Consider the following 26,779-nt stretch of genomic DNA (forward strand, 5'->3'; position numbering starts at 1 on the left):
GCGGAGGGGCGGGGCAGGAGGGCCAGGAATGGGAATGTGGAGGCGGAAGATGAGGTCAGGAGGGGCGGGGCCTGAAGAGAAGAGGGACGTGGTCTAGGAAGGAGACCTTCCAAGGAGACTGGGAGAGCGAGGGGGGCGGGGCCATAGGGGCGGGGCCTGGCCGAGAGGGGTGCGGACTTGCTCCCTGCACAAGTCCCTGCACGTGCCCTCCCTTTGAGTCTGAGTCGGTGGCTTCCCAGTGGGGGCAGTTCGTCCACCAGCTCAGAGGCCACGCGGAGGTCATGCCACCCGCCAGCCCCGGCGTCCTACAGCCACGACTCCTTGCCCTAGAGGCCTGTGGATCCCAAAGATTCTAGATCCCAGCCAGTCCTCGTGGACCCTTGGGGCTAAGAATTAATAATGCTCGATAGATAACATGGATGGCATAGCGCTCCACAAATGTTAGAACCATCAAAATAAATAGGTTTTTAAAATTGTATTGTTTGTAGAAAAAATTAACCATAAAGTGAAAATAAATGAAATGTGTCTTATTTGTGAAACTAAAAAATTATAATTATCCATTGTTAAGAAGACATAATAGGATGCCCTGATACTGTGGTGGTAGCAGGAATCTCGTGAATCACAGAAATCTAGTGAGAAAGACTGGTCCAAGCTGCCCTTTGGGGAGACACTAGAGGGGGAGAGGGAAGACTAAGGAAGGAGTCTGAGGGCATCTAAGAAAAATGATGTAGATGCGGGTCAGTGGCTCATCCTGCGCCGCTCATCCAATGCCAACGCCAAATGGGGCATCCAAAGCCAAAGGGTGAGAGAGCCCCTGATGTGTCCACAAGGTGATGGGCATGGAGGAGGGGGCAACGTGATCATGTCCCTTCTTCATGATTCCTGACCAACCCTGCTAACTTCCATGTACTGGTCTATAAGCTGCTGAAGGGGAAGGGTGCTCTCTCACAGGGCAGGGAAAGACCTTGGGCAAGTCAGTTCATTTCTCTGGCCTCCCTCAGTTTGCTCTTTGATGTGACCTTGGTGAGTCCTGGCAGTCCAGCCCCCTTCCAAACCAATAAGAAAGAGTTCTCTTCAGTTCATTATCACTCCGCCCACCTTCTCCACGTTTCATCATTGCTCCTGCAGGGCTCTGCCTGGACACCAGAACAATGAATGCAAACCCCTCAAGCATTCCTGGGAAGGGTCCGGCTTTCCTCAGCCCAGCCTTGGTGCTTGACTGCTGCTGAACTGAAGCACAACCAGTGAACACTGCAGGTCTTTTCCTCCTTCCACACCACCAAAAAGTTCCTCCTGGAACACTCCAGCCTTCAGAGAGTGCTCCATAGGGCTTAGATTTGAATCAAGGTCAGAGCTTGATTGAATTATCTATTTTTTCCTCTCTCCTGTCCCCCACCTACAAGAGCCATGTCTGACATGGGGGCACAGTTCTTGGAACTTGGGCAGCAGTCTGTGCCTATGATCTAACCCACAAAAGCTTTGGTAAGCATGTTTCAAGAAGGGTGTGATATGGGGTAGCCTGTTACCTTTCCACTTAGGTGGTAATCTTTATTTCCTGTCCACTAATTTTAGGCTAATTAAAAGTATCATAATTACTTGTTGAGCATGGAAATCAAATGCATGACTAAAAGGAAAAATGCTGTCTCCCGATCGGCTTTTGAATGATGAGGAAAAAATGCTATAGATCTGCAGGACAAGAGAGAGGTACCATCAGCATCAGATGCAGGCATAACTTGGCTGCCTCGTCTGGGGCTGCCACATGGCCATGAGCACATGGTGCCTATGGTTCTCTCTCTGGTAACTATGTGTGTATGTAATGGTCACGATGGGCGGCCCAACCCTAACATCACATTTCTCCCTAGCCTCAATACACCGTCTCCCAAGGACAGCCCGCCCTAGCCAAACCCTTATCTCTCTGCCTGCTACAACAGCCAGCTGCACCTCTACAATTTATTAGTTTGAACCATCTATGTACTGGTTGAACTGGCTGTGTACTGGGTCCTAAAGATCAATCACATGTATCCTAGACTCAGACATGTGTTTACTCCCTTATGTTTGTCTTGCTTGATGGGAGCAGCCCGGGTATTTCTCAGTCAGCCCTGACTGCTGGTTGAGGCCTAAAAGCACACCTCCATGTAGGCCTGCCCCTTGGGTAACATGCCTGCACAGTATATCCTAAAAGTGCATGTTCCTTTAAGAACTAACTATTCCTTAACCACTGCTTAATCCTGCCCTGAATAACCTAGTTGGCACATTTGGCACGTTTGCTATAAAATATCCTGCACAAGCTTTGACCGTACCCCTCCAAGGTTGCAGGCAGGTGCCCTAAGAACTCTTTCCCATCGTGACTTCCAGGATGCCTGAGTCTGTGACTTCTCCAGGCTCCGTCTGCTGAGCACTGCTTGATTTCTCCGCTGGTGTACGTGATCACAGAAGACCCTCTCACAAAAGCAGACCTAAAAGCCTGCGTGGCAGACCCCGCGCTGGCAGACCCCGCGCTGGCAGACCCTGCTGGAGGCGTCAGGGCGCCGCTGCCACATGGCACAGAGACTCCGTGAAAGGGAAGGGATCCCTCCTCCTCCTGCCTTCCCCAAGGAGCCACCGTGCCCACGAATGCAGGGGCACGGGCACGCTGCCTCGGAGTTCGGGCGCTTCTGAGCTGCTGCGACGGAGGTGATCTCACAACCAAAACCTTTCTTTTTATTATTCTATTTTTCCCCAGTGACATGTTAAAACAATTTTTAACATTTGTTTTTAAAACAGAGTTCCAAATTCTCTCCCTTCCTCCCTCTCAATTCCGGGGACAGGGAGGGCTCTGGAACAGCTGGTGGGGGGCGGAGCCAGGTGGGGCGGAGCCAGGAAGGACCGCGAGCCAATGGCGTGCGGGCCCACTGCGCAGGCGCGTCGGTCCGAAAGTGTCTTATTCAGATTGCGGGGAGCCGGAACCAGCGGGGCCTCGCGCCGGCGCAGTACCTGTCGACTATGTCTCAGCGACCTCCGCGGAACTTCCGCCAGCGCCAGGCGGACTCAGGCTCCAGCTCCGACCCCGACTCTGACCCTGGGCCCACACCTGATTCGGGCCTCGGCGGCCGCGCTCCCGAGCGCACACTCGGGGCTCCGCGGAGTCGCGGCCGCGCCCGCGTTTGGGCGACTTCGCGCCGCGCAGGTCCGTGCGAGGGCAGCCATGGGGTGGGGAGGGTGCGTGCGCACACGCGGACTCCTGGCGCATGCGCGGAGCTCCAGGGAAGCTCAATCGATGTCCGAGAGCTCCCGTCTTCCACGGATGCATGACCTCATCGATTCCATGGGGAGGGGCCCCTCGAGGGTTGTGCAGGGATGAAGGAAACTGAGGCAGTGCGGGCGGGGCAGGGGCAGGAGCTAACTCCAACCCCCTCCTATTTCCTCCCCTGTCAAGTTAGGGTCATGACGCAGACACCCCAGGCACCCCTCATTCTGATCCCCTGTCCCCATGGACCCTCCCCGCCCCTCAGCCCCCAGACTCTCAGGCCACAGCCTCTGGCCCCACCCTCGCTGCCCTGCCTCAGTTTCCCACTCTGTCTCCAGGCACCTCCCGGTGTGGACCCGCCCCTCCAGGTGTGCAGGGGTGCTCCAGTTCTCCAGAAAGGAATGGTGAGCGCCCCTGCTGGAACCCCTGCTGGCGTCTTGGGGGGAGCTCCCACCCCAGGGAAGAAGTGTTAGCCTGGGGCTCAAGGTCAGGGGAGGGAAGGGCTGCAATCAGCCTTGTTGGAGGGATCCTCCCCGTTGTGGAGGGCCCGCGTTCTGCCTGGACTGGGCCTGAGGAAGGGCGCTGAGGGGTTCTGAGGGAGCTCCCCCTGTCCAGGTCCCCCCACTGGCTGCCTGGCGCTGACTAGCATCGCTGCCACTGCTTGTCCCCCAGAGTCCCCCCTGCCGCCTGGCCATGAGGATGAGGACACCGGGGCAGAAGCCCAAGACTTCTCGGGAAGCTCATCTGGCGAGGAGGCTCGTTCCCCAAGAGCGCAGGATGACTGGCCAGGTGCGTGGCCCCCATGGGCCAGTCCTGGGGCTGCTGGGCGATCAGCAGTCACCTGGCACTCCCTGTCTGATGCCAGACCCTCCTGATCTGACCAGCGATGTCCATGGCCAGATCTGCATCCTCTGAGGAGTCCTTGCTCAACCAAAACCTTTCCTTGAACCCTGCGGGGTGACCCAGAGGCTCTCCCTGACCCTTTTCACTCAGTTCCTGTGGGTCCTTTAGGGAAGATGCAGAGTACAGGCCATAGATCTAGGGCCACAAGGTCCTCCTGTCCTGCATCCTGTGCCGCCTCCTGGGGAAGAGTCATGACTGGAGGTGGGAAAGGGGCACTTTTTCTAAGGACAGACACAGGTCTCGGGGATGGTCCCATAGGGTGCAGCAGAGCAGTCCGCTCTGGTCCACCTGGGTGAACCCATGGTGCTGTGGCCAGTTCTGAGCCTGAGCCAGAGAGGGGAAGCCAGGTTCTCCTGCAGTGCTGGCCTGAGAGCACTCGGGACAGGGCTCACCCTGACCTGTGCATCTGTGTGTTGGGAAGTAGGGGTTTCCATGACTTTGCACAGGAAAGGAGGGTGGTGACTTCTGGGCTGGCAGGTGGGTTTCTCGTGTGCAGAAGAGCTTGGTAGTGGCTCGAGAGTGCACCTAAGTCCTTTGTGGGGGGCTACCAGTGGCCAATGAGGGTCCTTGATGCTGCTGGTCCCCTGTGTCACAGGGGGCTTCGCTGACCCAATGCAAGCCCGAGTGGTGGGAAGAAGGCAGCAGAAGGGAGCCAAGGCACAAGAGGACTACCTGCCACTGAGTGAGAGGCCGTGGAACCCCGTCTTGGATTTAAAGGGGAGCAACGATGCCGACTCTGACGATGAGCCTGTCCCTGGAGTAGCAGGGATTCACTCCCTGAGACTCAGAGGGGCTGGCGAAGCAGGTGAGGGTGCCTTGCTCTGGAATCCATCCCCTTCATTGGCTCTCATATCCAGTACTCTGCCACCACCCAAAGAGCTGGAACAGGCATTTCTGTTTTCTTTGGTCTCCTTAGGGTGTGCGCCTAGGGTCCGAGGGTGGGTGTGGTTCCTTGTTCTGGATTGCACAGAACCATCGGATCCATGGGCTGCAGCTGCATCAACAGGGCATGAGTATCCTGCTCCGATGGGCGTGAGGAAGAGCCTCAGAGGGTGCTTTAACTTTGTTCCTCTGAAACTGCCTACTCTTGTAAATTGGACCCCATTCCCCATTTTAGCGGGGAAAACAGGCCCAGGAAGGTGACTCGCTCAAGGTCACGCAGGTCTGATATAAGTGTCAGAGGTGAGATTTGAACCAAGGTCCTTTGGCTTCAGATCTGGTGCCTTTGCACTTGTCTGAGGAGGTCATGCAGCATCATGCCTTTAGCAGAAGAGGGATGTGGTGGGGCCCCCTGGCCTGGCCCAAACTTGAGGCCTGAGATGTTATGTTACAAGAAGAAAAAGGTGACTGGGGGCTCAGCTGGAAGGGCACAGGGAAGGTGGGGAAGGCCGAGGCCCCTCCAGAGGGCACAGGTTTGAGGGCTGAGGGGCCATCCTCAGCCTTCCCTTCTTCATTCTAGCTTCCAGCAACTCAGAGGGGGAGGCTCAGGACGTTTGGGAGGACCAGCAGATGAGGAAGGTTCTGCGAGACACAGACATGGTACCATGTGCCCTGGGGAGGCCTTCCTGGGAGCCCAGGGGCTTGCTGTCCTGCTGGCGTGGGGGCAGGGGGCCCCTTCCCACCATCATCAAAGAGTGCATTTGGTTTGGCTAAAGCCTTTTTGCCTCGTTTTTCCTATTCTGTTCTGTGGATAGATTTAATTCAGTTAAACAGATCCTTTTCCGCTTTATGTTTTACTGGTACCTTTTCCCAGTGTCTCTCTACCCCCTGGAGAGCCTGCCTTATAATAAAAAACAAAGGAAGAAAGAGAAAACAAGCTGGTGCAGCTACCCGCTGCATCAATGGAGTCCGACAGTGTCACATAGCTGGCACATGCCCCTGCCCAGGAGAGAGGAAGACATTGGCCTTGGCAGGGAGCAAGCTCTGGGCCTCAAGGGAGGGAGTTCCTCATGCATGGAAAGGGGGTTGGGAAAGGACCCTCATGCTCTTTGGTTGTTTTAGGCACCTGTCCCCAGCCTTGCCCACATCCAGAACTGTCACACGGTGAAGAGAGCCTTGGATTGGCCTATTTCCTTTCCCCTGGTGAACTTGGAAATCATCAAGAAACAGCTCAGTAGTCGGTAAGGGGTGTCCAGAATGCCTGGAGAATTGCTAGGTGTTAACACTTAGAGGCCTATTGTTGGAGCAACTGAACAGCACACAGCCCTGGGGGTCACCAAGGGGAAGCATGAAGGGATCAGAGCTAGGAGGGGTCACCAAGGGGGGAGCATGAAGGGATCAGAGCTGGGAGGGGTCACCAAGGGGAAGCATGAAGGGATCAGAGCTAGGAGGGGTCACCAAGGGGGGAGCATGAAGGGATCAGAGCGGGGAGGGGTCACCAAGGGGAAGCATGAAGGGATCAGAGGCTATGAGAGGGGCAATGAGAGCTCTCAGGCAGGTGACTTGTTCCATGTCCCCAGCAGCAAAGATGCCCCTCTGCCTCCATGTCCCTTGGTGGCCACTCCTCCTACTGTGCTCAGGTAGGCTGACCATCCGAGTTACCCACCTCTGCTCCCTGGATTTAGGTTGGCATCCTTGGAAGACGTGCACCGTTCCCACCAGAGGGAGTATGAGAGGTGCCTGCAGGACATGGATAGCACCAAGAAGGCCATTGCAGACCTTGAGAAGGCACCTGACCCTGCTCCCACATATGCTTTTTACAGGGGCCTGAAGGCCTACCTGGCCACTCTGGTCGACTGCCTTAGTGAGAAGGTACGGGGTGGGTGGGGCTAGTGGGGCCCTGGGTCAGGAAGGTCAGGCGGCCATCCCAAGGTGGTTGGAGGTGTCTGTGAGTCCCCTGGGTCTATGATCACAGCATCTTCCAGAGTCTCTGGTTGCCTATCCATTGGCCATCAGCTTTGGCTGGTGAGGGAAGGGCTGACCCCTGTGTGCTGAAGTCTCAGCCCTGGGAGAGTGATGACCAGGCACACTTCGGTGAGTCTTGCAGCTTGTTATCTCCATTTTACAGATGAGGGAAACTGAGGCTTTGGAGATTGAGGGTTATGGGCCCTGCTGAGCTTAGGTGATCACTGGGTTGGAAGGGCCCCCCAGGCCGTTGGGTGCGACACCCCCACGCACCAAAAAAATCCTCCGAGGGGCTTCCTGACTCAGCCCCATGCTCCTCGGGTGCATAGCTGCGAGTTGCTAAGCTCTTTTCTGAGTGTGAGCATGTGATTGTCTTTCGGGGTCCCAGATGTCAGTGGCTGTTTGCTGTTCATCAGGGCAGGGTGCGGTTCTTAGGGCTCCATAAACATGTTCTAAATACACGGATAGATGTATTTTGATATAATTGGCTTCCTTTGCAATCCTGTGTGTTTTATATCATGCATTTAAAAATGGGATTGTGAGCAGGCGGTCCCATCCACGATGCAGACATCCTGTGCTAGGGCTGCTGCTGCTGGCCAGGAGTGCGTGGTTAGCCTGGGGATGGCACACAGGCAGTGACCGTGGGCAGCCACACATCATTGAGGGTGGCTCATTTGGTCGGTGCAGAGAGACCCCAGAGAATAGGGTTCAGAGAGCGCTGTTTACTCAGAGCACTATCACCAGCCTGGCAGAGGAGCCCCCTCCATGGGCTTACGCACGCTGATTCCACACGTGATAAACAGCAATAAAGGGCTTGGACCTTCACTGCTCAGGTGGAGAGGGCCCCCAGACTGCAGCCTAGGTCATACGAGGGTGGGGCTGACAACACCTGCAAGGCCACAGAGACTTGGCATGTGTGGCCTGAGGCTGCCCCAGGCTGCGGCCTGAGTCACGGCCAAAGCTTGTGATTAGCAGTCTGAAGTGAGTTCTTGCGGCCCCTGGTTCTTGTTCTTGGTGAGCAGCGCCTCTTTTTGAACCTTTCCCAAATTCTCACCATCATTCACCTCTTTCTCCTGATTCCATCTTCTTATCTGACATCTCAGACCGTGGTCATTCAGCAACTGGAGACAGCCATGCGTTCCCTCCTTCAAGAATGTGCCACCTCTTCCCTGCGGCGGCGGCAGGCAGAATTGCAGAGGGAAGCTGCACACTTCCAGCACCTGGCAGGTGAGGCGGATGGGGTGGGGGGTCAGCAGCGACCACGTGAGTCTACAGAAGCCAGAAGGGAGGCAGGAACATCAGTATGTGAGGGAGGGGAAGCATGTAGGATAAGGTGGGTTTGGGGCCTCATTGTGGAGAGCTTGGAGGGTCAGACAGATGAGTCTGTGTTTGATCCTGAGGGCCATAGGGAACCCCTGGAGTTTAGGATGTGTGTGTGGTGATGTGGACAGACCTGCACTTTGGGGGCTGATTGGAAGATGGACCAGAGTGGGGAGGGACCGTTGTTCAGGCATGAGAGGTTGTCCAAGAGAGGTGCCTTGGCACCATCTTGGGTTTGGGGACCCAGGCTGACTCCTGGCGTGGGAGCCTACGGGGTGGGTGGGGGTTGGCAGAAAAGTTGTGAGTTCTGTTCTGGGTGTCCAGGAGGCAGCATCCCCTTATCAGACTGAGGGTAGGGGCTCCCCTCCATCTTTCAGTGGACTCTGTGCCTGAGATCACTTTGGCATCCATCTTCCCTCCACCTGAGTACAAAGTGCAGGAGCAGGGACCCAGGCCCAAGAAGGGGCCGAAGTGGGGCAGGGCTTTGGGAGGCTTGGGAAAGGATTCACGGTCCTCATGTCCTGATCTCTTAGCATTCCAGTGCTAGAGGGAGGGAGAGGGAGGCAGACAGAAACTATTTGGTGCTCCTCTGCCTGCAGGCAGCAGCGCAGGTCTGTTGGAGCTGGCCGGGAAAGATCCCCACAGGCCGATGGTGGGGCAGATGAGGCTGCCTGGCAGAGCTGTGGTCTCAGCACTGTGCTCTTTGTCATTAGCCAGAAAGATGGATGATGCCCCAGAGCCCAGCGGCTTAGTGGAGGATACTGGTGCCCAAAAATTCGTAGAGGAAACTGCTGCTGCTACCCACAGGTAACCCAGCAGAGTACGAGACTGCCTGCTGCCATTAGGCACAGGCTGGCAGCCCTGATGTTGCTCTGCAGGCAACTCCTCTCAGGCATTCTCAACATTGTGACCTTGTTCTCAAGTCATGGGGGGAGCTCCTGAGAGGCAGGCAGGAAGCAGGGGGCCTGGGGAGACAGGCGGTCTGTGGTTCTTGGGCAGGAAAATTTTCTCCCACTCTGAGGCTGCACTTTGTCCCTTATTGAGAAAAGGGTGACATCTTTTCTTATGAAATGCAGGACACAAAGAGGACAAGCTGGGGAGAGCTGTGGGAGGTCCCAGCATCAGGAAGGAGTGTCCAGCGATGGTGAAGATGCCTATGACAGCGTGTCTCCATCAGAGGGGGCTGACTTCTGGGAAAGGCGAGGTCAGTACCCATGGGTCAGCACATCATGTTCTTCCAAGAAACTTCTCCCCATGTCCTTCCTGCCTGCCTATCAGTCACTTTGGCTTGTTTTTCTTTTAAACACTGCTCATTCCATTTTATTTTTTCAGTCAGCTAAAGGCTGCCTTCTTTACCTCTCCATCCCCTCCCAATTGAGAAAGACAGAAAAACAAAATCTCTCTTGCAAACACATGCAGTCAAGCAACACAACTTTGCCCATTGGCCACATCCAAAACAGGTGTCCCCAGAACCTTCTCCTCTTGCTGACCAGCACTAGGCCGCCTGTGTGTCCCCACCCCGAGACCTCAGGAATCCTGGTTGGTCGTTCCCTCAATCACCAGGTTCCTGTCTCCTGATTCTCCTGGCACTCCCTGGAACCCTCCCAGGTCCTCCCTTCTTCAGAGTGGCATGAATTGAGAGCCTAAGCCCAACCGGCCACTGCCCATCCCCAGAGAGAGAGGCTGCTGTGCATTCTGGGCTAAACTTTGGTTTAAGACACATCCCCTCTTCACATGGTCTCCCTTCTCCCCTTTCCCTCCAGTTGCCCTGATGAATCAAATGTATTTTTGTACCCAAGTCTGTGTGTGCATATATGTGCGTGCACACGCACATGTGTGAGTTTATATAGTTATGTGAAGGGAGGTATATGTGTATGTGTGGTTATATGTATGTGTGTGTAAATTGGCATGTGTGAATGAGTGTGTATGTGTATGTGGGGGTATGTGTGTGATGTATGTATGCATTTGTGTGGTGTGGGTATGTTATGTACTATGGTATGTGTGACATATGGGAGTGTGTGTGGGGATGGAGTATGTGCTTATGTGTGTATACATGTGTATGTGGGGGCATGTGGCACATATGCGTGGGGTATATGTATATGTGGGGGGGTGTGCGTATGTAGTATGGTCATGTGTGTGTGTTGGGGTGTGTGGCATGTGTGTATGTGTATAAATGTGATTATATATAATACATGGTGTGTGTGAGTTGTGTATATGTCTGTGTGTGGGAGTGTATATGTGTGGTGTGTATGTGTGCATGCGCCCTTTGATCAGTTCATATAAAGGTGAGATTCAAATAGGAGCCCTCCCCACCTCCTGTTGGTTTGTGTAGGTCTACTTCTGCACCCCGATTCTATGGGATAATTTTCCTTGCTCTTCCTTTCCTTCCCCCATCCCCACCCCCTCTTCCCCTCCTCTCATTCTTCTTTTACTGTAATTAAGACATGTTGGAGCAGCTCCTAGGCCTTCTGTCTAATTGGATTCCTCTGTGACCCCTGATGATGACAGGATTCCAGGGGGATCAGTGTGTTATCTGTCTGTCTTAGTGTGTAAATAAGAATTATCTTGAATTCCTCCCTTTCTCCCGGGCCCATGCTGCCATCGATTTCAGCTCTGCAGCAGCTCCCTGTACAGCTCCTTCCCCCGCCGCCCTGGGGTAGGCCTTCACCCCTCGCCTGCTGCGGGGTCTGCCTGCCCCTCGTCTCTCCAGTCCACCCTGGGGTAGGCCTTCACCCCTCGCCTGCTGCGGGGTCTGCCTGCCCCTCGTCTCTCCAGTCCGCCCTGGGGTAGGCCTTCATCCCTCGCCTGCCCCTCGTCTCCCCAGTCCGTCCTCTGCTCAGCCACTAGAGCGCTGTGCTCTTCATACCTTTCCAATTCTTTCTCATTCCCATAGTTCTGCTTTCTTTTCCAGTTTTTCCCTCTTGTGCTTTCATTTTATTGTTAAAAAGTTTTTATTTTAGCCATTTTTTTCATCTGTTCCAGGAATTCTAGTTGAGTTTGTGCCCAAGCTGTCTTCTTCACTGAGGCTTTGCTTGTAGATATTTTGAAGCCATCCTCTTTAGCATTTGTGTCCTAAACTTCCTGGCCACCACTTTATCTCATTCCAGTAGAATTCTTATTCTTCCAGCCTACTTCCTGAAGTAGGGTTTGAAAGGAGGACTGGGCTCTGCCCACTCCTGGAGCGAGGGAAGGTCTGCACTGCTTCTGTTGCCCCTTTCCTGAGGGGGCTGAGTGCCACTTTATTCTAGGACCTCAAGGCCAGCTCAGGCTGGGTCCTTGCCAGCATAAAACACTCCCAGAGTGGTCTGATCCAGTGCAGTCTGACTGCTGCCCCCTTGTTCTGAACTCTCCTTTGTGTCTGAGCAGGGGCAGATGTTGCTGGACTCAACCCCTATCAGCAAGCTGGGAGGCTCTGTAGTCAGGGACAGAACTGCCAGCTCTGCTTTGGTTTGGGCTTCCTGCCTATTCCTCTGCAAGTGGACTGGCCAAGACTGGCTTAGAGACTGAAACTGAGACCTTGCTCTGACCTTGAGGGTCCATGGCAGATGGTTGCTGTTGACTTCTGAACGTGGCTTCTCTCCAAGTATACTTACTGCTTGGGTATGAGATTGCTGTGGGGGAGTGCAGCATATTAGTCCACCCTGGACCCTTGTCAGTCTGCTCTGGACCCGTGACCCGGAGCTGGGTGGTGGACAAAAGAGGCCAGTTCACACCTGTTCATCCTGTGGTACCCTAGTGTGGTCCTGGGGCCCCTATTTACCCCAGCTCATATCTTCTGCCCTGTTCTCTGCACCGGGCCTCAGACTTGTCTTGTGTCTCTCTGGGCCAGTCTGAAGTGGAAAAATGACTTACTGTGACTTTTTGGACCTTCCCAGAGAGTTCAGAATGGTGCATTTTCTAGGTCTTTTGGTGAGTTTGGGGTGGGGTGGGGTAGGGATTGCCTCACTGCACTGCTTGGCTCTGCCCTTCTGATTTATTTTCTGAGTTGGTGCTCTTATTTCACATAAAAACATTTTAAACTCTTTTTTAAGATTCTTACTTCAGCTCTTCCAGGAATTCTAATTGATTTTGTACCCAAGCTGTGTTTTTTGTTGAAGTTTTACTTGTAGATGTTTTGGAGTTATTCTTCTGGGTTTGTATCCTGACTGTCTGTATCATCATGATAGCTCTTTGTGGTGGGATTCTCCTGATTTTGGACGTGCTGTTAGGCCCAGGCTCTGCACACTTCTGAAGGGACAGTCTGGGCTGCTGCTACTGCTGCTTTCTTGGGTATTGAGTGATATGTTATTTCAGGCTTCCAGCAACAGCTCAGGCTGGGCACTTGGGAGCTTTCAGTGCTCCCAAAGGGGTCTAGTCCAGGGTAAAGTTTGATTTTTGACCTGAGTTCTACAGGTTCTTGCCCAGAGTTTGGACCTGAGTATCACATCTGTGGTCTTGTTCTGGTTGGAGCTCTAGTAGACTGCCACTGACTTTCAGCTCTGCTGGACTCTCCAGTTCCCAGGCTTCAGGCCTTGTTCCTCTGGGTGGAAAGCTGCCTTAGGGGTGGGGAGGGGTGTCATCCTCAGGCTGGAAGGCTCTGCACAGTGCCCTCCTGACTTCAGACTCACTGAGAGCTTTTCCTTGGACTTCACAACTCAGGCTGATGAGTTTGCTAGGACTTTATGGAGGGATATGAGGGCAAGGAGTTCCGTGTACTTCCAGTTCTTTAGCCATCATGGCTCTGCTCCCTCCCTGCCCTCATTCTTCTGGTCTTTGCCGTTTTAGAGCCATAGCTGCCTAGGACACTCCTAGTTTGGCTCTTAGGAGATGCTCAAGTGTGGGGGTGCAGATTGGAAAAATCCTGGAGGAATCCTGTTTATTTCTGAACATTTGGTGCTATTGTGGGGTGGTCCAGACTTCTAGAGACAACAGCATTTTCTTGCTTTGGGTGGTGGTGGTAGTAGAAGGCCTCTGAAATTGATGGACTTGTATGGACATGGCAACACTGCTCTCCGAGTTGCTGAGCATGCTGTGGGCTGCACAGGTTGGGGGTGGGAGCTCATACCTGAGGAGACTGCCTTGCTCTTTTCCCTGTGGCCCACCTGCCTTTGCCGTTTGATCCTGCAGAGGCTATTTTACAAAACTGCCACAGCGTTTTTGAAGATGTCGATGAGAAATTTTCTGATGTCCAGAAGATTTTGCTGAAATTCCAGCAATGGCGAGAGCAGTTTCCTGATTCGTATCATGAAGCTTATGCCAGTCTCTGCTTACCCAAACTTTTTAGTCCCTTCATAAAGATTCAGATGTTGGATTGGAACCCTCTGAAGGTATTTGTGCTGCCTGAGGAATGTGACTATTGGGTGGTTGCCATGGGGATCTGGGGTCAAGCCTGGGTTTAGATGGGCAAGGAGCCACATCTCTTAGAGGTGGGAGGGGCTTCCTGTCTCTCCAGTGCCTGCCTACAACTCTGGCCTTAGCCAGTTGTTGAGGTCAGGGAGGCATAAAGCAGAGCTCTGAATAAAATAACAGGCATTTCCCAGCCAGGTGCTTTGGGGTCCAGAGACCCTGGGCCTGGGGCTCTGAGACCTGGCAGCTCAGACAAAGGAGGAGTGAAGTGGGAAAAAGATTTCAGTAGGGGACAAGTCAGACCAAACCTAGGTCTAAAAAAAGTGAAAAAACCAGCTGAGATCACTGTGGAAATTCCAAAGAGGAGGTGTCTTAAGGATGGGAAAGGCTTTCAGTGCAGTCCAGGTGTAGCATCCCCATTTAGCAAGGTCAGGGATTGACTGTAGGGTGTCTGTGTCAAGTAAGGATCAAGGAACCAGGGATGTTGAGTTGGCAGGAGAAAAGGTATGGGGGGACATGGAACTGTCTTCACAGATCTGAAATGAGGGGTCACGGGAGGAGTGATCAGCCTTGGTCTGCTTGGTCCCAGAGACCAGAACCAGGAACTCTGGGAGGGGAGGTGCAGGGTGCCAGACCTGAACACGGGAGCTAGAGAACTATCAGTCGAGGCTGGAAGACCCCTTGCGAGATTTCTGAGCAGGAGTGGGGGTGCAGATGGGGGAAAGGGCCCAGTGACTGTGCATGTGGACCATGACCCAGGGAGATGTGGGGCTCAAACGTAAGATACTACACTTGATCCCAGAGGTGATAGACGGAGCTTTGGTGGGGCAACTTTGGCCCTGGGGGAAAGATCCCGGCAGGCATGTATCTAGCACTTGGTGCGGACTTGGTCTGTGCTGGGTATAGAGGGTACAAAGACACAAGGAGACAGACTGTGCCTTTGGGGAACTCACTGCAGTTTCACAGGAAGAGGTGCCCCCTATTGCCAAAGCAAACCCCGCTCCCTGCATAGGCGATCCATTCTATCCCACCTCCTCCAGCGGATCTCCCCCTCTGTCATCCGATTGTCCCATATCTTCATTCTCTCACTCTCTTCTATCTGCTTCCCTCCTGTCCCCAGCCTCAGTGACCCTCCTTTGGTCCATTTGTCCTCCCTACATATTGTCCAGTGTCTCTCTTGCCTTTTGTGGCTAAACTCCTTGCAAAGGTCATCCCCACCAGGGGCCCCCATTTTCTGTCCTCTCCTTAACTGCTACCTGGCTTCTGACCCTTCACCTTCCCACCCTTCAGCTGAAAACTCTCTCTCCACAGTTTCCGGTGGTCTGTTTTTTTCAGATTTTTGATGGTATTTTATTTTCAGCTCCACATTTTTTCCCTTCCCAATCTCCCCCCAGTCTAAGAAAAGAACCCCAAAACAAAACCCACAAACACAATGATTTCTTTACCTCCACATCCAATGGCCTCCGTGGCTATTTTCTCTCTAGAGTTTCCTGATACACCTCTCTCCTTGTTCTCCTCCATATTTGAGTATTCCTCCTCAGTTTCCTTTGCTGGATCTCTATCCAGGCTCTGTCCTAGGCTGTCTTCCCTCCTTCCTCTAGACTACTTCCCTTGGGGATCTCCTCAGCTCCCTTGGATTTAATGACTGCCTCTGTGCTCATGATTCTCAGATTTGCGTATCCTGACCTAGTCTCTCTGCTGACCTCCAGCCTCCTGTCTCCAACTGCCTTTCAGACATCTCGAACTGGATGTCTAGTAGACATCTTATATACAACATGTCCAAAACAGAGCTCATGATTTTTCTCCCCAAGCCCTTCCATCTTTGAAATTTTCCTGTTGTTATTGAGAAGACCACCATAATAATTATAGCTAGCTTTTGTACAGTTAAGGAAACTGAGGCAGACAGCAGTTAAGTGACTTGCCCAGGGTCATCCAGCTAGTAGGTATCAGAGGTTGGCTCAGGTCTTCCTTAACTCTAGACCTAACATTATTCAAGGTCTAGCTGTCTCCATCCTCCCAGTCCCTCAAGCTCTTATCCTAGGAGCCATCCTGAGCTCCTCATACTTTCTCCTTCACTTCTCCCTCATCCACTATGGTGCCAAGGCCTGCTGATTTCCCCTCTGCAGCATCTCTGGTCACTTTCATCTCTGGATCTTCTCTTGTTGATTTCCCCTCTGCAGCATCTCTGGTCACTTTCATCTCTGGATCTTCTCTTGTTGATTTCCCCTCTGCAGCATCTCTGGTCACTTTCATCTCTGGATCATCCCTTGTTGATTTCCCCTCTGCAGCATCTCTGGTCACTTTCATCTCTGGATCATCCCTTGTTGATTTCCCCTCTGCAGCATCTCTCTCACATGCCCTCTTCTCTCCTCTGACCCCGCCCTCACCCAGGTGCAGGTCTTCATCCCTTCACACCTCGACTAGCTTCTGGGAGGGTCTGTCTCTAGTTTCTCTCCCCCCCACCCCAGCTTCAATCTGTCCTCCATTCAGACACCAAATTGATCTTCCTAAAGCATAGATCTGATCTTGTCACACTCCCCTCCTCAGTAAACCCCAATGGGTTCTATTGCCTCCAGGGTCAAACACAAAATACTCTGCCTGGCATTGAAGGCCCTTTGAAACCTAGCCCTTCCTACCTTTTCAGGGTTCTTACACCTTCCATCACTTGCATCTACTCTTGGATCCAGTGCCCCTGGCCTCATGACTATCCCACAAAAAAGATGCTCTGTCTCTAGGCTTTGCTGTTTTCTGTCTCCCTCTGCTTCAGTTGCTGGCCTGCCTAGCTTCCTTTATGTCCTGCCTTCTCCAGGAAGTCTCCCCCAGGCCCTCTTAATTCCAGGGCCTTCCCTCGGTGCATTATTTCCCATTTATGTAGCCTACTTTCTGTTTGTTTGCATGCTATCTCCCTCTTTAGATCATGAGCTCCTTGAGGGCAGGTCCCCAGTGCTTAGCACAGCACCTGGCACATAGTACGTGCTTAATAAATGTTTATTGATGATTGGTGGACCAAGAAGAATGGCATTCTGAGACCATGGAGATAAACAGTCCCAGGGAGGAGAGAGGGTGAATTGGGGGTCAGGATGGACCAGGTGGGTCTGGTACCATTCGGGGGCACCATCTTAGGTATCTGCTGTGCAGGGCCAAGGAGGGCTCAGGCGCCGTCTGCAGGGCTGTGTTCAGTTCTGGGCACCAGAGTTTGAGGAAAGCTGATAATCAGTGCTCTCGCTTCATCCTTAATGCTGGGACGTTAGAAAGATTCTTTTTCTTCTGTTTTACTGATGAGCAAACAGGCCAGGAGAAGTGAAGTGACCCGCCCTGGCTCACTTAGTTTGGCAGTGTCTGAGGCAGGGTTCAAACTTGGTCCTTTTGGCTCACTGCGCCAGGGTTGGATCTGATGCTTGGAGCAGCTGCTTGGATTCCTCTCGAGGGTCAGTGTTTTTCCCATTTTTGTCCTCTTAAGCCGGACTGCATCAGTCTGCAGCACATGCCTTGGTTCCAGTCCCTGGAGGGATTTGCCAACAGTGGAATAGCAGCCCAGAGGGAGCAAGACAGCCCTGACAGAGAGATCTTGCCAGCCATTCTGGACAAGACAGTCCTTCCTCACATCACAGGTACTGGCTGTCTACTACAGATACTGAGCCACAGGCCCGCCTTGATCCAGAGGCTTCTGTCGCCTCCAGCACAGGTGCAGTGATCCACAGGTGGTGCCTAATCAGTGCTGGTGCATGGCCTGAATCCCCTCCTTCCTTGGTGGTTTTTTTTTTTTAGAAAAGCAGCTGCTCTCATGGTCTGGGCAGCCAAGGCCCATGGTTATAGGCCAACAGTTGGCCTGTGAGCCCCAGGCTTCTGGGCCTTGGCTGTAGACTGCCCACTGACCTGGTGGTTCTCTTTCCCCTCTTGCTGCTTCTCAGGTCCATGGGAACACCAAGTAGAATTGGGGTTATCTGCCCCCAGGCCAGAGCATGTGTCTGGGGGTCCAGCCAGCATCTCTGACTGCTGCACATTTTGCTTATGTTCAGACATTGACCATGATGGACCCTGAGCTGTCCAGTGGGCACCTCTGGGGACAAGGTAGGACTGTGTGGTTTGCTTGGACGGGTCTTGAAGACAGTTGCTCCATTTCAACCCCTCTTAATTAGAAACTTTCCTGAAGGGACCTATCCAGGGCAGCGGCCACCTTTGAAGCCAAGGGCAGTTAGGCCACTTCTTAACTTGGGTGCTGCTGGAGTACCCTGCCAAGCTGCCTAGCATTGTGGCAGCTGGGTGCCCACCAAAGGGGGCCTGCTGCTTCGCACTCCTCTGGCAGCCTGAGGGATGTCTTGTCTGGGATACCCTGCTGGCTCTGCCTGGCTACAGGGCTTGCGGGGCAACCTTTCTGGCTCCATGTTGTTCACTCTTGGGCAGATCCCTCCAACGTCTACAGTTTCACTTTTTTTCCTGGTCTCTTCTTGCTGTGATGCACCCAGGCTTGGTTGGTTGGCCTCCCTTTTCTGGCCCCTGACATGCCAGAAGTTTGACCCTCTGGTGATGGTCAGGGGAAGTCTGCGTGTATTTGTCAGCCATGTGCACCAGTGGTGAACCAGGATGCCCCCATTCCCCCTTGGAGGACAAACTGTGCCTGCCCTTATGGAACTAACTTTGTTAGCCATATTGCATCAAGTCCTGGGAAGAAGAGGTTGGGCCATTAATGAGTCCATCCACCAGCACTTCCTGAGGGCCTCTGTGGGATCAGGGCTGGCATGGATATATGGAGACACTGCCTCTGCTGGGCCAACAGACAGGACGTCTCTTTCAGGTTTTGTCAGATTCCTTTGGGACCCTGTGTCCACATTGCAGACCAAAAGCCTTGTGCAGCACTGTAGGGAAATTCTTGACCTTTGTGCAGCTACAAGAGGCAGAAGGAGTCATGCTACTCAGGTCTGTGGGCTTTGCATGCACAGAGAACCCCTCCCAGGGCCCTTGATTGACTAGGGTTCCCTTGTTGCCCCAGGGAAGCTCATGGGGAGCCAGGGCAAGAGGCAGTGAGGACTCGGGACATGGACAGGTAGACGAAGAATAGGTACAAGGTTACTTTGAGCTGATGGCAAGATAAGGGCAGGCTTCCTGTAGGAGATGGCCTTGAAAGGCAGCCAGGGTTCTTGGCAGTAGAAGTGAAGAGGGCCAGTGGTCGGCTAGCCGGTGCCAAGGCATGGAGGCAAAGGGGATCATTTGGGGTCATTTTGGCTGGACTGTAGGGCCAGGGATAGAGAGGAGTACTGAGGAGGCCAGAGATGGTGGAGACAGATCTGGGCAGGGCAGAGTAACACAGAGGGAACCTGCTCCCAGGAAGGAGAAAGAAGGGGCTGGCCATCTGCACCCTGGCAAAGGGGAGAGCAGGCTCTGGGGCTTTCATCTCAGAGATTTCCACAGGCTGGTTCCCTGTCAAGGGCCCAGTGTCCAGTGAGTTGGTGGGACTTGGGGCTGAGGTGTGCTTTGGATGGGGTATTTGAAAAGCATGGCTGTGGCATGCTCCTGCCTCCTCACTCAGTCTTGGAATGAGAATATAGAAAGAAGCATGGGTTAGGAGTATTCCATAGAAGTGAGGGTGGGGTTGGAGCCCATCATCCCCATAGGCCTGAGAGTGCAGCCTAAGCCACTGTCAGGGACCTCGCCTTCTCCCTGGCTTTCTTAATTTACTGAAGTCTTGACCTTTAAACACCAGGAGCTGATGGACTCAGTCATTTCAAGACTGAAGAAGGCAGTCGAGGAAGATGTCTTCATTCCCCTCTTTCCAAAAAGGTAAGAACTGGTACAGATGGAATCTTGATTCTGATGTGCAGACTTGGTTAGGACCGCATGATGGAGTGAGTTTGCTGGCCTAAGCTCCACTGACACCCCCTTCCCACTTTCCGATGAAGCTCTCCCAAACCTCCCCTGGTTCTCCTCCCCCACTCTCTCACCTCACATTTTGTAGAAAAAAATGGAGGCTGTTTGCTGTGAGCCCTTTCTCCCCTCTTCCTCATCTGTTGTCTCTTGGGTACCTTTTGCTCCTCTCTCCTCCTTTACCCGTCTCCCATGATGAGGTAGCCTCACTTCTGACCAAAGTCTACCCTTCTACCTGCTCCAGGGATCCCCTTCCATACTGTCTTCTCCAGCAAACTGCCCCCTTTGGTATGCTCTCTCTCCCTTATCTTCAGTCTCTCCTCCTCTGCTGGCTCCTTGCCTCCTGTCTGTAGACATGCCCATGTCTCCTCTATCCTGAAAAACCCTCCTTTGGCCCTTCTGTTTCCACTACTTGTTGTCTTTTATGCCCTTTGTGACTCAATTCCTCGAAGAAGTAGTCTGTACCCAGTGTCTCCTGCCTCTGCTTGATCTCTTACTTCTGGCTTCTGATCTCATCGTTCCACCAGAACTCCTCTCTCCAAAGTCACCAATGGGCTTTTTAAAAATAGCTTTATTATAATTGGTGTTGTATTGTCTTTGAAAGTGAAAATGATCATAAATGTCATATAAAAACGCACACTTCCCAAGTGATTGACATGCTCATCACCCACTTGGGTTTCTTTAATCTGAGATGCTGGAATAGTAAGACCTAAGATACTTTTTTTAAAATTGGTAAATAGTATTTTATTTTTTCCAATTACATGTAAACAATTTTCAACATTCATTTTTATAAATTTTGAGTTCCAATTTTTTTCCTCTCCCTCCTCCACAAGACAGAAAGCAGTCTGATATAGGTTCTACATGTGCGATCATCGAAACATATTTCTACATTAGTCATGTTGTGAAAGAAGAAACAGAACAAAAGGGAAAAGCCACAAAAGTCCAAAAAAAGTGAAAACAGTAGGTTTCACTGCATTCAGACTCCATAGCTTTCTCTGGATGTGGGTGGCATTTTCCATCATGAGTCTTTTGGAGTTGTCTTGGATCACTGTATTGCTAAGAGCCAAGTCTATGAAAGTCAGTCTCCAGCGTGGCTGTTACAGTGTTCTCCTGGTTCTGCTCACTTCACTTTGTATCAGTTCATGTAAGTCTTTCCAGGTTTTTCTGAAACCCACCTGCTCATCATTTCTTACAGCACAATAATATTCCCTCACAATCATATACCACAAGTTGTCCAACCATTCCCCAGTGGATGCGCATCACCTCAATGTGCAGTTCTTTGGCACCACAAAAAGAGCTGCTCTAAATGCCAGTGATCTTTTAATCACCACATCCTGCAGTTTTTACTCCATCCTCATTGTCCTTAGCCTTTCTGCAGCCTATGACATTGTCACTCTCTTTTCTCTAGCTCTTTTTGACACCCCTCCCCCCACGTTGGGGGGTGATGGGGCACAGCGAGGTGTCAAGTTCTCCTTCTCTGACTGCATCTCCTTTGCTGGATCCTCCTCCAGACCATGCCCCCCAACCACAGACGTCCCTCAGGGCTCTGTCCTGGATCTTTTTCTCTTCTCCCTCTAACCTATTTCACTGGATGATTTCATCAGCTCCCATGAATTTAATGACCTTTTCTATGCTGATGATTCTCAAGATCTTTCCCATCCCAAACTCTGCTAATCTCCAATCTCACATCTGCATTTGCCTTTCAGACATCTTCAACTGGATGTCCTGTAGACATCTGAAACTCAACACACCCAAAACAACTCATCATCTTTCCCCCTAAACCCTCTCTACACACCTGCCCTATTACTCTCAAGGATACCACTATCCTCCCAGTTTCCCCAGGCTCCCAACCTTGTAGTCATCTTAGACTCCCCACTATCTCTCACCCCACCTCCCATATCCAGTATGGTGTCAGGGCCTGTTGATTTCACCTCTGCAAACATCTCTGGTCGATTCCACCTTTGCTGCATCTTTCCTACGTGCCCCTTTCTCTCCTCTGATTCTGCCCTCGTCCTGGTACAGCCTGGATCATCACCTAACACCTGGACTATTACAATAGTTGCAGAGGGTCTGCCTGCTTCAGGTCTCTCCTCCTTCTAGTTAGTTCATCCTCCATCAATCCACCAAAACTGATGTTCCTAAAGTGCATGTCTTACCATGTCACACCCTACTCATTGAGCTCCAGTGGCTTCCTGTCACCTCTAGGATCAAATACCAAATGCTCTGGTTGGCCTTCAAAGCCCTTCATAACCTACCCCCCCCCCCCCCCACCTCCCCAGTCTTCTTCCACTTGCCTCCTCACGCCCCTGCTCTTTGGGCCAGTGACCCTGCCCTCCTGACTGTCCCATGAATCAGACCTTCCAGCTCCTGGCTGTTCCTCGTGCTTGGATCAGTCTGCATCCTCTTCTGAGTACTGACCTCCCTGGCTTACTTCAAGTCCCAACTAAAGTCCTCCCTTCTACAGGAAGCCATGTTAGATTGGGAGCTCCTTGAGGGCAGGGTTTATCTTTCGCCTTTTATTTGTATCCGCAGCACATGGTCCAGTGCCTGGCTCACCTCAGGTGCTTAATCAATGCCTGTAATGAGCCCAGATGAAATTCCAGTCATTTCATACAATTTAAGAGGAAGAAAGGACCTTAGGATTTCAATAGAAGAGGGAAAAGATGCAGAGGGGAGTCACTTGTCTGTGATCACAGGCTGTGATGGATTCCAGTCTTGTTTCTTTGTTCTCAGAGGTTTACACATGCACACGCACAAACACACACACTCTTGCCCTTGCCTCCAGGGAATTCTCATGTGTTGACCTCTGCCCACATGAGGAACCAGGCCTCGTCCCTGTGTCTAAGTACACTGGACCCCCTGGATGGGGCTGTGTGTGCCCAGCTAAGCTATGGATGGCTGGTGCCAGGCATTGCCCAAGAGCACAGGGGCTCCTTGGATGGGTGGGGAATGCCTGAGCCACAGGGCAGGTCGAGACTGGAAGAGGAGAGGACCAGGGCCTGAGGTTGAGTGAGTCTCACTTCTGGAGCTGTGAATCTCACATAGGCTACTCATCCTTTCCTTTTGGTGACCAGGGTTGTGGAGGACAAAACCTCACCACACTCCAGGTTCCAGGAGCGGCAGTTCTGGTCAGCTGTGAAGGTGAGTGGCATGGATGTCCATATACCTTAATGATGTGCCTCTGTGAGTGGCCATCAGCCTCCTCTCCCAGGCAGTGTTTGTGGGACTCAGGGGCCTTGATTTGTAAAAAGAGGTCTAAGATCTCTGACCTCCTGCTCAGACAGCAGACCAGTGGGTCCCAGGTCTAACAGCGTTCATTCTGTGAAATGTGACTTAGCACCTTGGCGTGCTAGATCAGGGGCAGGGGCTGGGAGTTCAGAATGGTCCCTTTTCCCCTACAGAAATAGGGTACACAGGTGGGCTTGGGACTACCCATGCCCTTTGATTTGCTTTCAGCTCTTAGACAACATTCTTCTCTGGGATGGTCTCATCCTCGAGGATGCCTTACGTGAGCTGGCAGTGGACAAGCTGCTGAGCCGTTATGTTGTCATTGGGCTCTCGAATGCCTGCCCTGGGCCAGGGATGGCTGAAAAGTACCGCAGGGTGAGGCTCTGTGGGCCATGAAGGGGTGGGAAGAGGGCTTAGGAAACAACCACGTCAAGTACTGGGGATAAAAATGCTCCAGCCAAGACAGTGCCTCTCATGTAGGAGCCGATGCTCTAATGGGGAGACCAGGTGGCCAGGAAGGGCCACTTTGGCCCAAAAGTCATTGATATTGAGAGGACGAGAGGGGCCGCCAAAGTCTGTTGGCTCATCCCATCCAGGCACAGTGATCATAGAGATGGTTTCAGAGCTAAAGGAAGGTTGGGGGTGGTTTGTGGAGGAGGGAGTAAAGAGAAGCTTGGCCCAGAGAGGCCAGGAAGGGAAGGCAGTCCCCACTCAGGAGACGGGGAGGGGAGAGTGGTTAGAAGGTCTTTTAGTCTAGGCTACAGCCAACCACTGACAGGAGAGGAGGAGGCCACAGCACAGTGTCCTCATCTGCAATGCCAAAATGCAAAGTATCATCCAGGCAGGAGTCCGGAGGGAGGGTCAGTGGCCTGCAGTGCCCCAGGTCTCAGCCCCACCACATTGTCCTGGGAAGGATGGATGAGTTCAGCCTGACCCTGTCAGGGGAGCAGCGCTAAACGACTTGTGTGTGACTGGATAGGTGGTCGAGAGTCTCCCCGAAAGCTGGCTCAGTGGGCAGCATGCAGGGTCTTCCACTCAGCTTACCAGCCTCATGCACGCACTGGTGCAGGCAGCTCAGCAGCAACATGACCTTGAGCTCAGGTGAGTGTCTGCATGCCCGTGGGCAGACCACAAAGGGAGGCGCTGAGGGCTGGGATCCTCCCATTTGTGTCTGTCCTGCTGAGTCTGTCTTCTGGCCTCCAGCTCTGAAGTGGGAGACATGGTTCTTCTGTTGGTGAAAATGAAGGCTTTGACACAGGCCCGAGCCTTCGTGGAAAGAAACCAGCTGGATCTGCTGAGATCACATGTGAATGAACTGCAGTGACTGGGAGAGAGGGTCCCCTAGGCCCAGGCCCTGCCCCAGAGAGCAGCCGGGTCATGGCAGTCAAGGCCACTGCCACGGGGATGGGGGCAGGCTGTGTATGACTGATGCCACCATCACCACCCCCCTCCGTGGTGATTTGTCTAGCCACACAGGTGTTTAATAAACATTTATTGTACTGCTTTTATGTGTGCCACAGGTTCATCAGGGAGTAGGGGGCATCAGTCGGTGTGCTGGGTGCACGCACAGTGAGGCCAGGCCCTGGAGGGCCTATGACTTGGTACTGGGAGGGTCTCTCTGGTCAGAGGAGGGATGGACATCCTGGCCAGTAAAAAGCCTTCCTCACATTATCTGAGAGGACTAGATGGTGGCCCTCCATCAGTGAAGGTGAGGGTGGGAGCAAGAGGCAGTCTTGGGCCAGATGCAGTGGCCCCCCCCAGGGTCTGGCCTGGGCACTTGTGCACCTCAGGACCTCTGATGCGCTGCTATCTCCTCCCATATCTTGGCCTCGATCTTGGACGTGTTGTACTCCCTCATCATGTCAAACTCTACCCAGGGCTGGCTCCACTTCTGGGCATCCTTCAGCTGGTCCTCAGTCAAGCACAGGTCAAAGCGGATGCCCTTGATGTTGAACTTGGGACGCTCCCACCGCTTGGACCACGGTTTGGGCTTCATCTTGACCTTGAGCTGAGGGGGAGCAAGTCTGGGATGAGAGGGAGGGGAGGCCGGACCAGTCCCCTTGCCCCCTCCCTCCCTGAACCACTCACCTCATTCACAGGCACCTCTGTGCCAGGGGGCCGGGCCACGGGCTTCATGTCCAAGTCAAAAGTGCTGTACTCGGGCAGGGCATCTCGGAGGTACATGAGGTTGTCATCCAGGCGCTTTTCCAGTCTCAGCACCTGGATCTCCTGGATGCGGGGACTGTACAGGTCATAGCAGATCTCCACACCTTGGGGAGGGAAGGAGGCGTCACCGTCATTGCCCACAGGGGGGGCATCTTGGCCCTGCTGGGCACCAGTCAGAACCTGGGCCACTCACCTTGGCCCTCAATGATGTTGCGCAGCACGAAGGTAGCCCCTAGGCCCTTGCCCGACCTCTGGGTACAGATGCCCAGAAAGCGGCTGGTTTTCCCCTTGGCATGGGGGTCCGAGGAAGTGACGGCCAGGATGCTCCCTGGGGGAGAGGGGAGAGGGGAGAGGGGTGAGGGGCCTGTCTCTTTTGACCGGCGGCCCCCAACCCCATCACCCCTGACACCCCACGCACCCACGTAAAACTCGGGGATGTGGAGAACCTGGCGCCGCTGCAGCATGTCCTGGCGCTCCAGCTGGAACTTGAGCGGGTTTGTCCGGCCCCGCGGAGGGATGAACTCGGGGCTCAAGAACCTGCGGGAGACAAGGCGGTAGGTGCCCGGGGCCGCAGGATCTTCTTCTCACCAACGCCTTCTCGGACCCAGGCCAGCCCCTCACACTGCGCTCCTGCTCAGGCTCCTGCCTCTTGTCCACAATGACGGGCTTGGGGGGCGGCTGGAAGGTCCCCGGGCCAGAGAGGCGACCTGCGAGCAGAGATCCTGCATGGGGGGGGGCGGGGAGGGGACCCCCCACGGGAGGGGGGTAACCACAGGGGGGAAAGGCCTGGGGGGGCCTGGAGACCCCACGGGGGAGAGGGGGGGAAGATCATATGGGGGTGGGGCCTGAGGGCCTGGAGACCCCACGGGGGGGGGGGGTAACCACAGAGGGGAGGCCTGGAGACCCCACGGGGGGGGAGGGGGGGGAAAGATCACATGGGGGGTGGGGCCTGGAGGGGGCCCAGAGACCCCACGTGGGTGGGGAGGGAGGGGGGAGGCAGAGGGCGGGAAACCCCACGGCGGGGGCCCCCAGGGGGTGGGGACAGAGCCCCGGGAGGGCCTGGGGGGCGGGGGCAGAAGCGCGTATCCCCGTCCTTTGCAGCTCCGGGGCCCCGGCCCCCCCAATTTTCTGCCCCCCCTCTCCCCCTTCCCCCCGCCGCGGTCTTACGGCAGGCGGGCACGCGCGGCACGGCCCGAGACGGAGGCGGAAGAGAGCAGACGCTAAGCCCCGTGGGCGCCGCCATGTTGCCCAGCTTTGGGAAGAGGAGTCTGGCACGTGACCTCAATCGGACGGCGGCCTCCGGGGTCAAATTCTGCGTTTCGCGAAGGCGGCTGCGGCCGCTGCGGGACCGGCCACGGGGGGCGCTGCGGAGCCGGAGTCCAAGCGCTAAAGCAGCTACTTTGTTTCCATTTACTTCCTGCGTCCGCGTCGGGCTGAGACTGGACGGTCTGAGGAGCCGAGGCCCCAGGGAGCCGCAGCCGAGTGTTGAGCAGGGGGTGGCCTGGAGCGGGGAGAAGCTGGAGGACGGCGGCCCCGAGCCCCCGCTGCTCCTGCGATAGTCTGGGGGGAGGGGGAGGGTCTACACGGGGGGCGGGGAGGGTGGAAGGGGGAGGGTCTGCGCTGGGGGGGAAGGGGGAGGGTCTGCGCTGTGGGGGAAGGGGGAGGGTCTGCGCTGGGGGGGAAGGGGGAGGGTCTGCGATGGGGGGAAGGGGGAGGGTCTGCGCTGGGGGGGAAGGGGGAGGGTCTGCGCTGGGGGGGAAGGGGGAGGGTCTGCGCTGGGGGGGGAAGGGGGGAGGGTCTGCGCTGAGGGGGGGAAGGGGGAGGGTCTGCACTGAGGGGGGGAAGGGGGAGGGTCTGCGCTGGGGGGGGAAGGGGGGAGGGTCTGCGCTGAGGGGGGGAAGGGGG

At 54.1% G+C, this 26,779-nt stretch overlaps 2 protein-coding genes across 7 annotated transcripts; one reads left to right on the forward strand and one right to left on the reverse strand.

Annotated features, from left to right (window-relative positions):
• Positions 1-2,685: 2,685 nt before the first annotated feature.
• On the forward strand, positions 2,686-24,212 carry GCFC2 (GC-rich sequence DNA-binding factor 2). 5 transcript variants are annotated; one of them, XM_072653572.1, is made up of 18 exons: positions 2,686-3,166; positions 3,565-3,630; positions 3,842-4,015; positions 4,725-4,934; positions 5,589-5,668; positions 6,131-6,249; positions 6,694-6,880; positions 8,077-8,200; positions 9,007-9,100; positions 9,370-9,497; positions 13,400-13,599; positions 17,079-17,229; positions 18,414-18,535; positions 19,320-19,396; positions 22,555-22,621; positions 22,937-23,083; positions 23,688-23,809; positions 23,912-24,212. In XM_072653572.1, the coding sequence occupies exons 1-18, from the start codon at positions 2,983-2,985 to the stop codon at positions 24,030-24,032; spliced, it is 2,373 nt and encodes a 790-aa protein (XP_072509673.1). In that variant the 5' UTR covers positions 2,686-2,982; the 3' UTR covers positions 24,033-24,212. The 5 variants fall into 5 exon arrangements, with proteins under 5 accessions (XP_072509673.1, XP_072509593.1, XP_072509753.1 ...); XM_072653492.1 differs by having other exon boundaries at positions 3,899-4,015; positions 8,893-9,100; XM_072653652.1 differs by having other exon boundaries at positions 3,899-4,015.
• MRPL19 (mitochondrial ribosomal protein L19) lies at positions 24,184-26,420 on the reverse strand. 2 transcript variants are annotated; one of them, XM_072654086.1, is made up of 6 exons: positions 26,042-26,420; positions 25,497-25,581; positions 25,293-25,411; positions 25,068-25,202; positions 24,797-24,978; positions 24,184-24,716 (listed from the first exon to the last, which is right to left on the reverse strand). In XM_072654086.1, exons 1-6 carry the CDS (start codon positions 26,115-26,117, stop codon positions 24,495-24,497), a joined length of 819 nt encoding a protein of 272 aa, XP_072510187.1. In that variant the 5' UTR covers positions 26,118-26,420; the 3' UTR covers positions 24,184-24,494. The 2 variants fall into 2 exon arrangements, with proteins under 2 accessions (XP_072510187.1, XP_072510270.1); XM_072654169.1 differs by having other exon boundaries at positions 24,184-24,732.
• Positions 26,421-26,779: the final 359 nt, after the last annotated feature.

Source organism: Notamacropus eugenii, chromosome 1 (genome assembly GCF_028372415.1).
Source record: "Notamacropus eugenii isolate mMacEug1 chromosome 1, mMacEug1.pri_v2, whole genome shotgun sequence".
In the NCBI taxonomy this organism is placed as follows: domain Eukaryota; kingdom Metazoa; phylum Chordata; class Mammalia; order Diprotodontia; family Macropodidae; genus Notamacropus; species Notamacropus eugenii.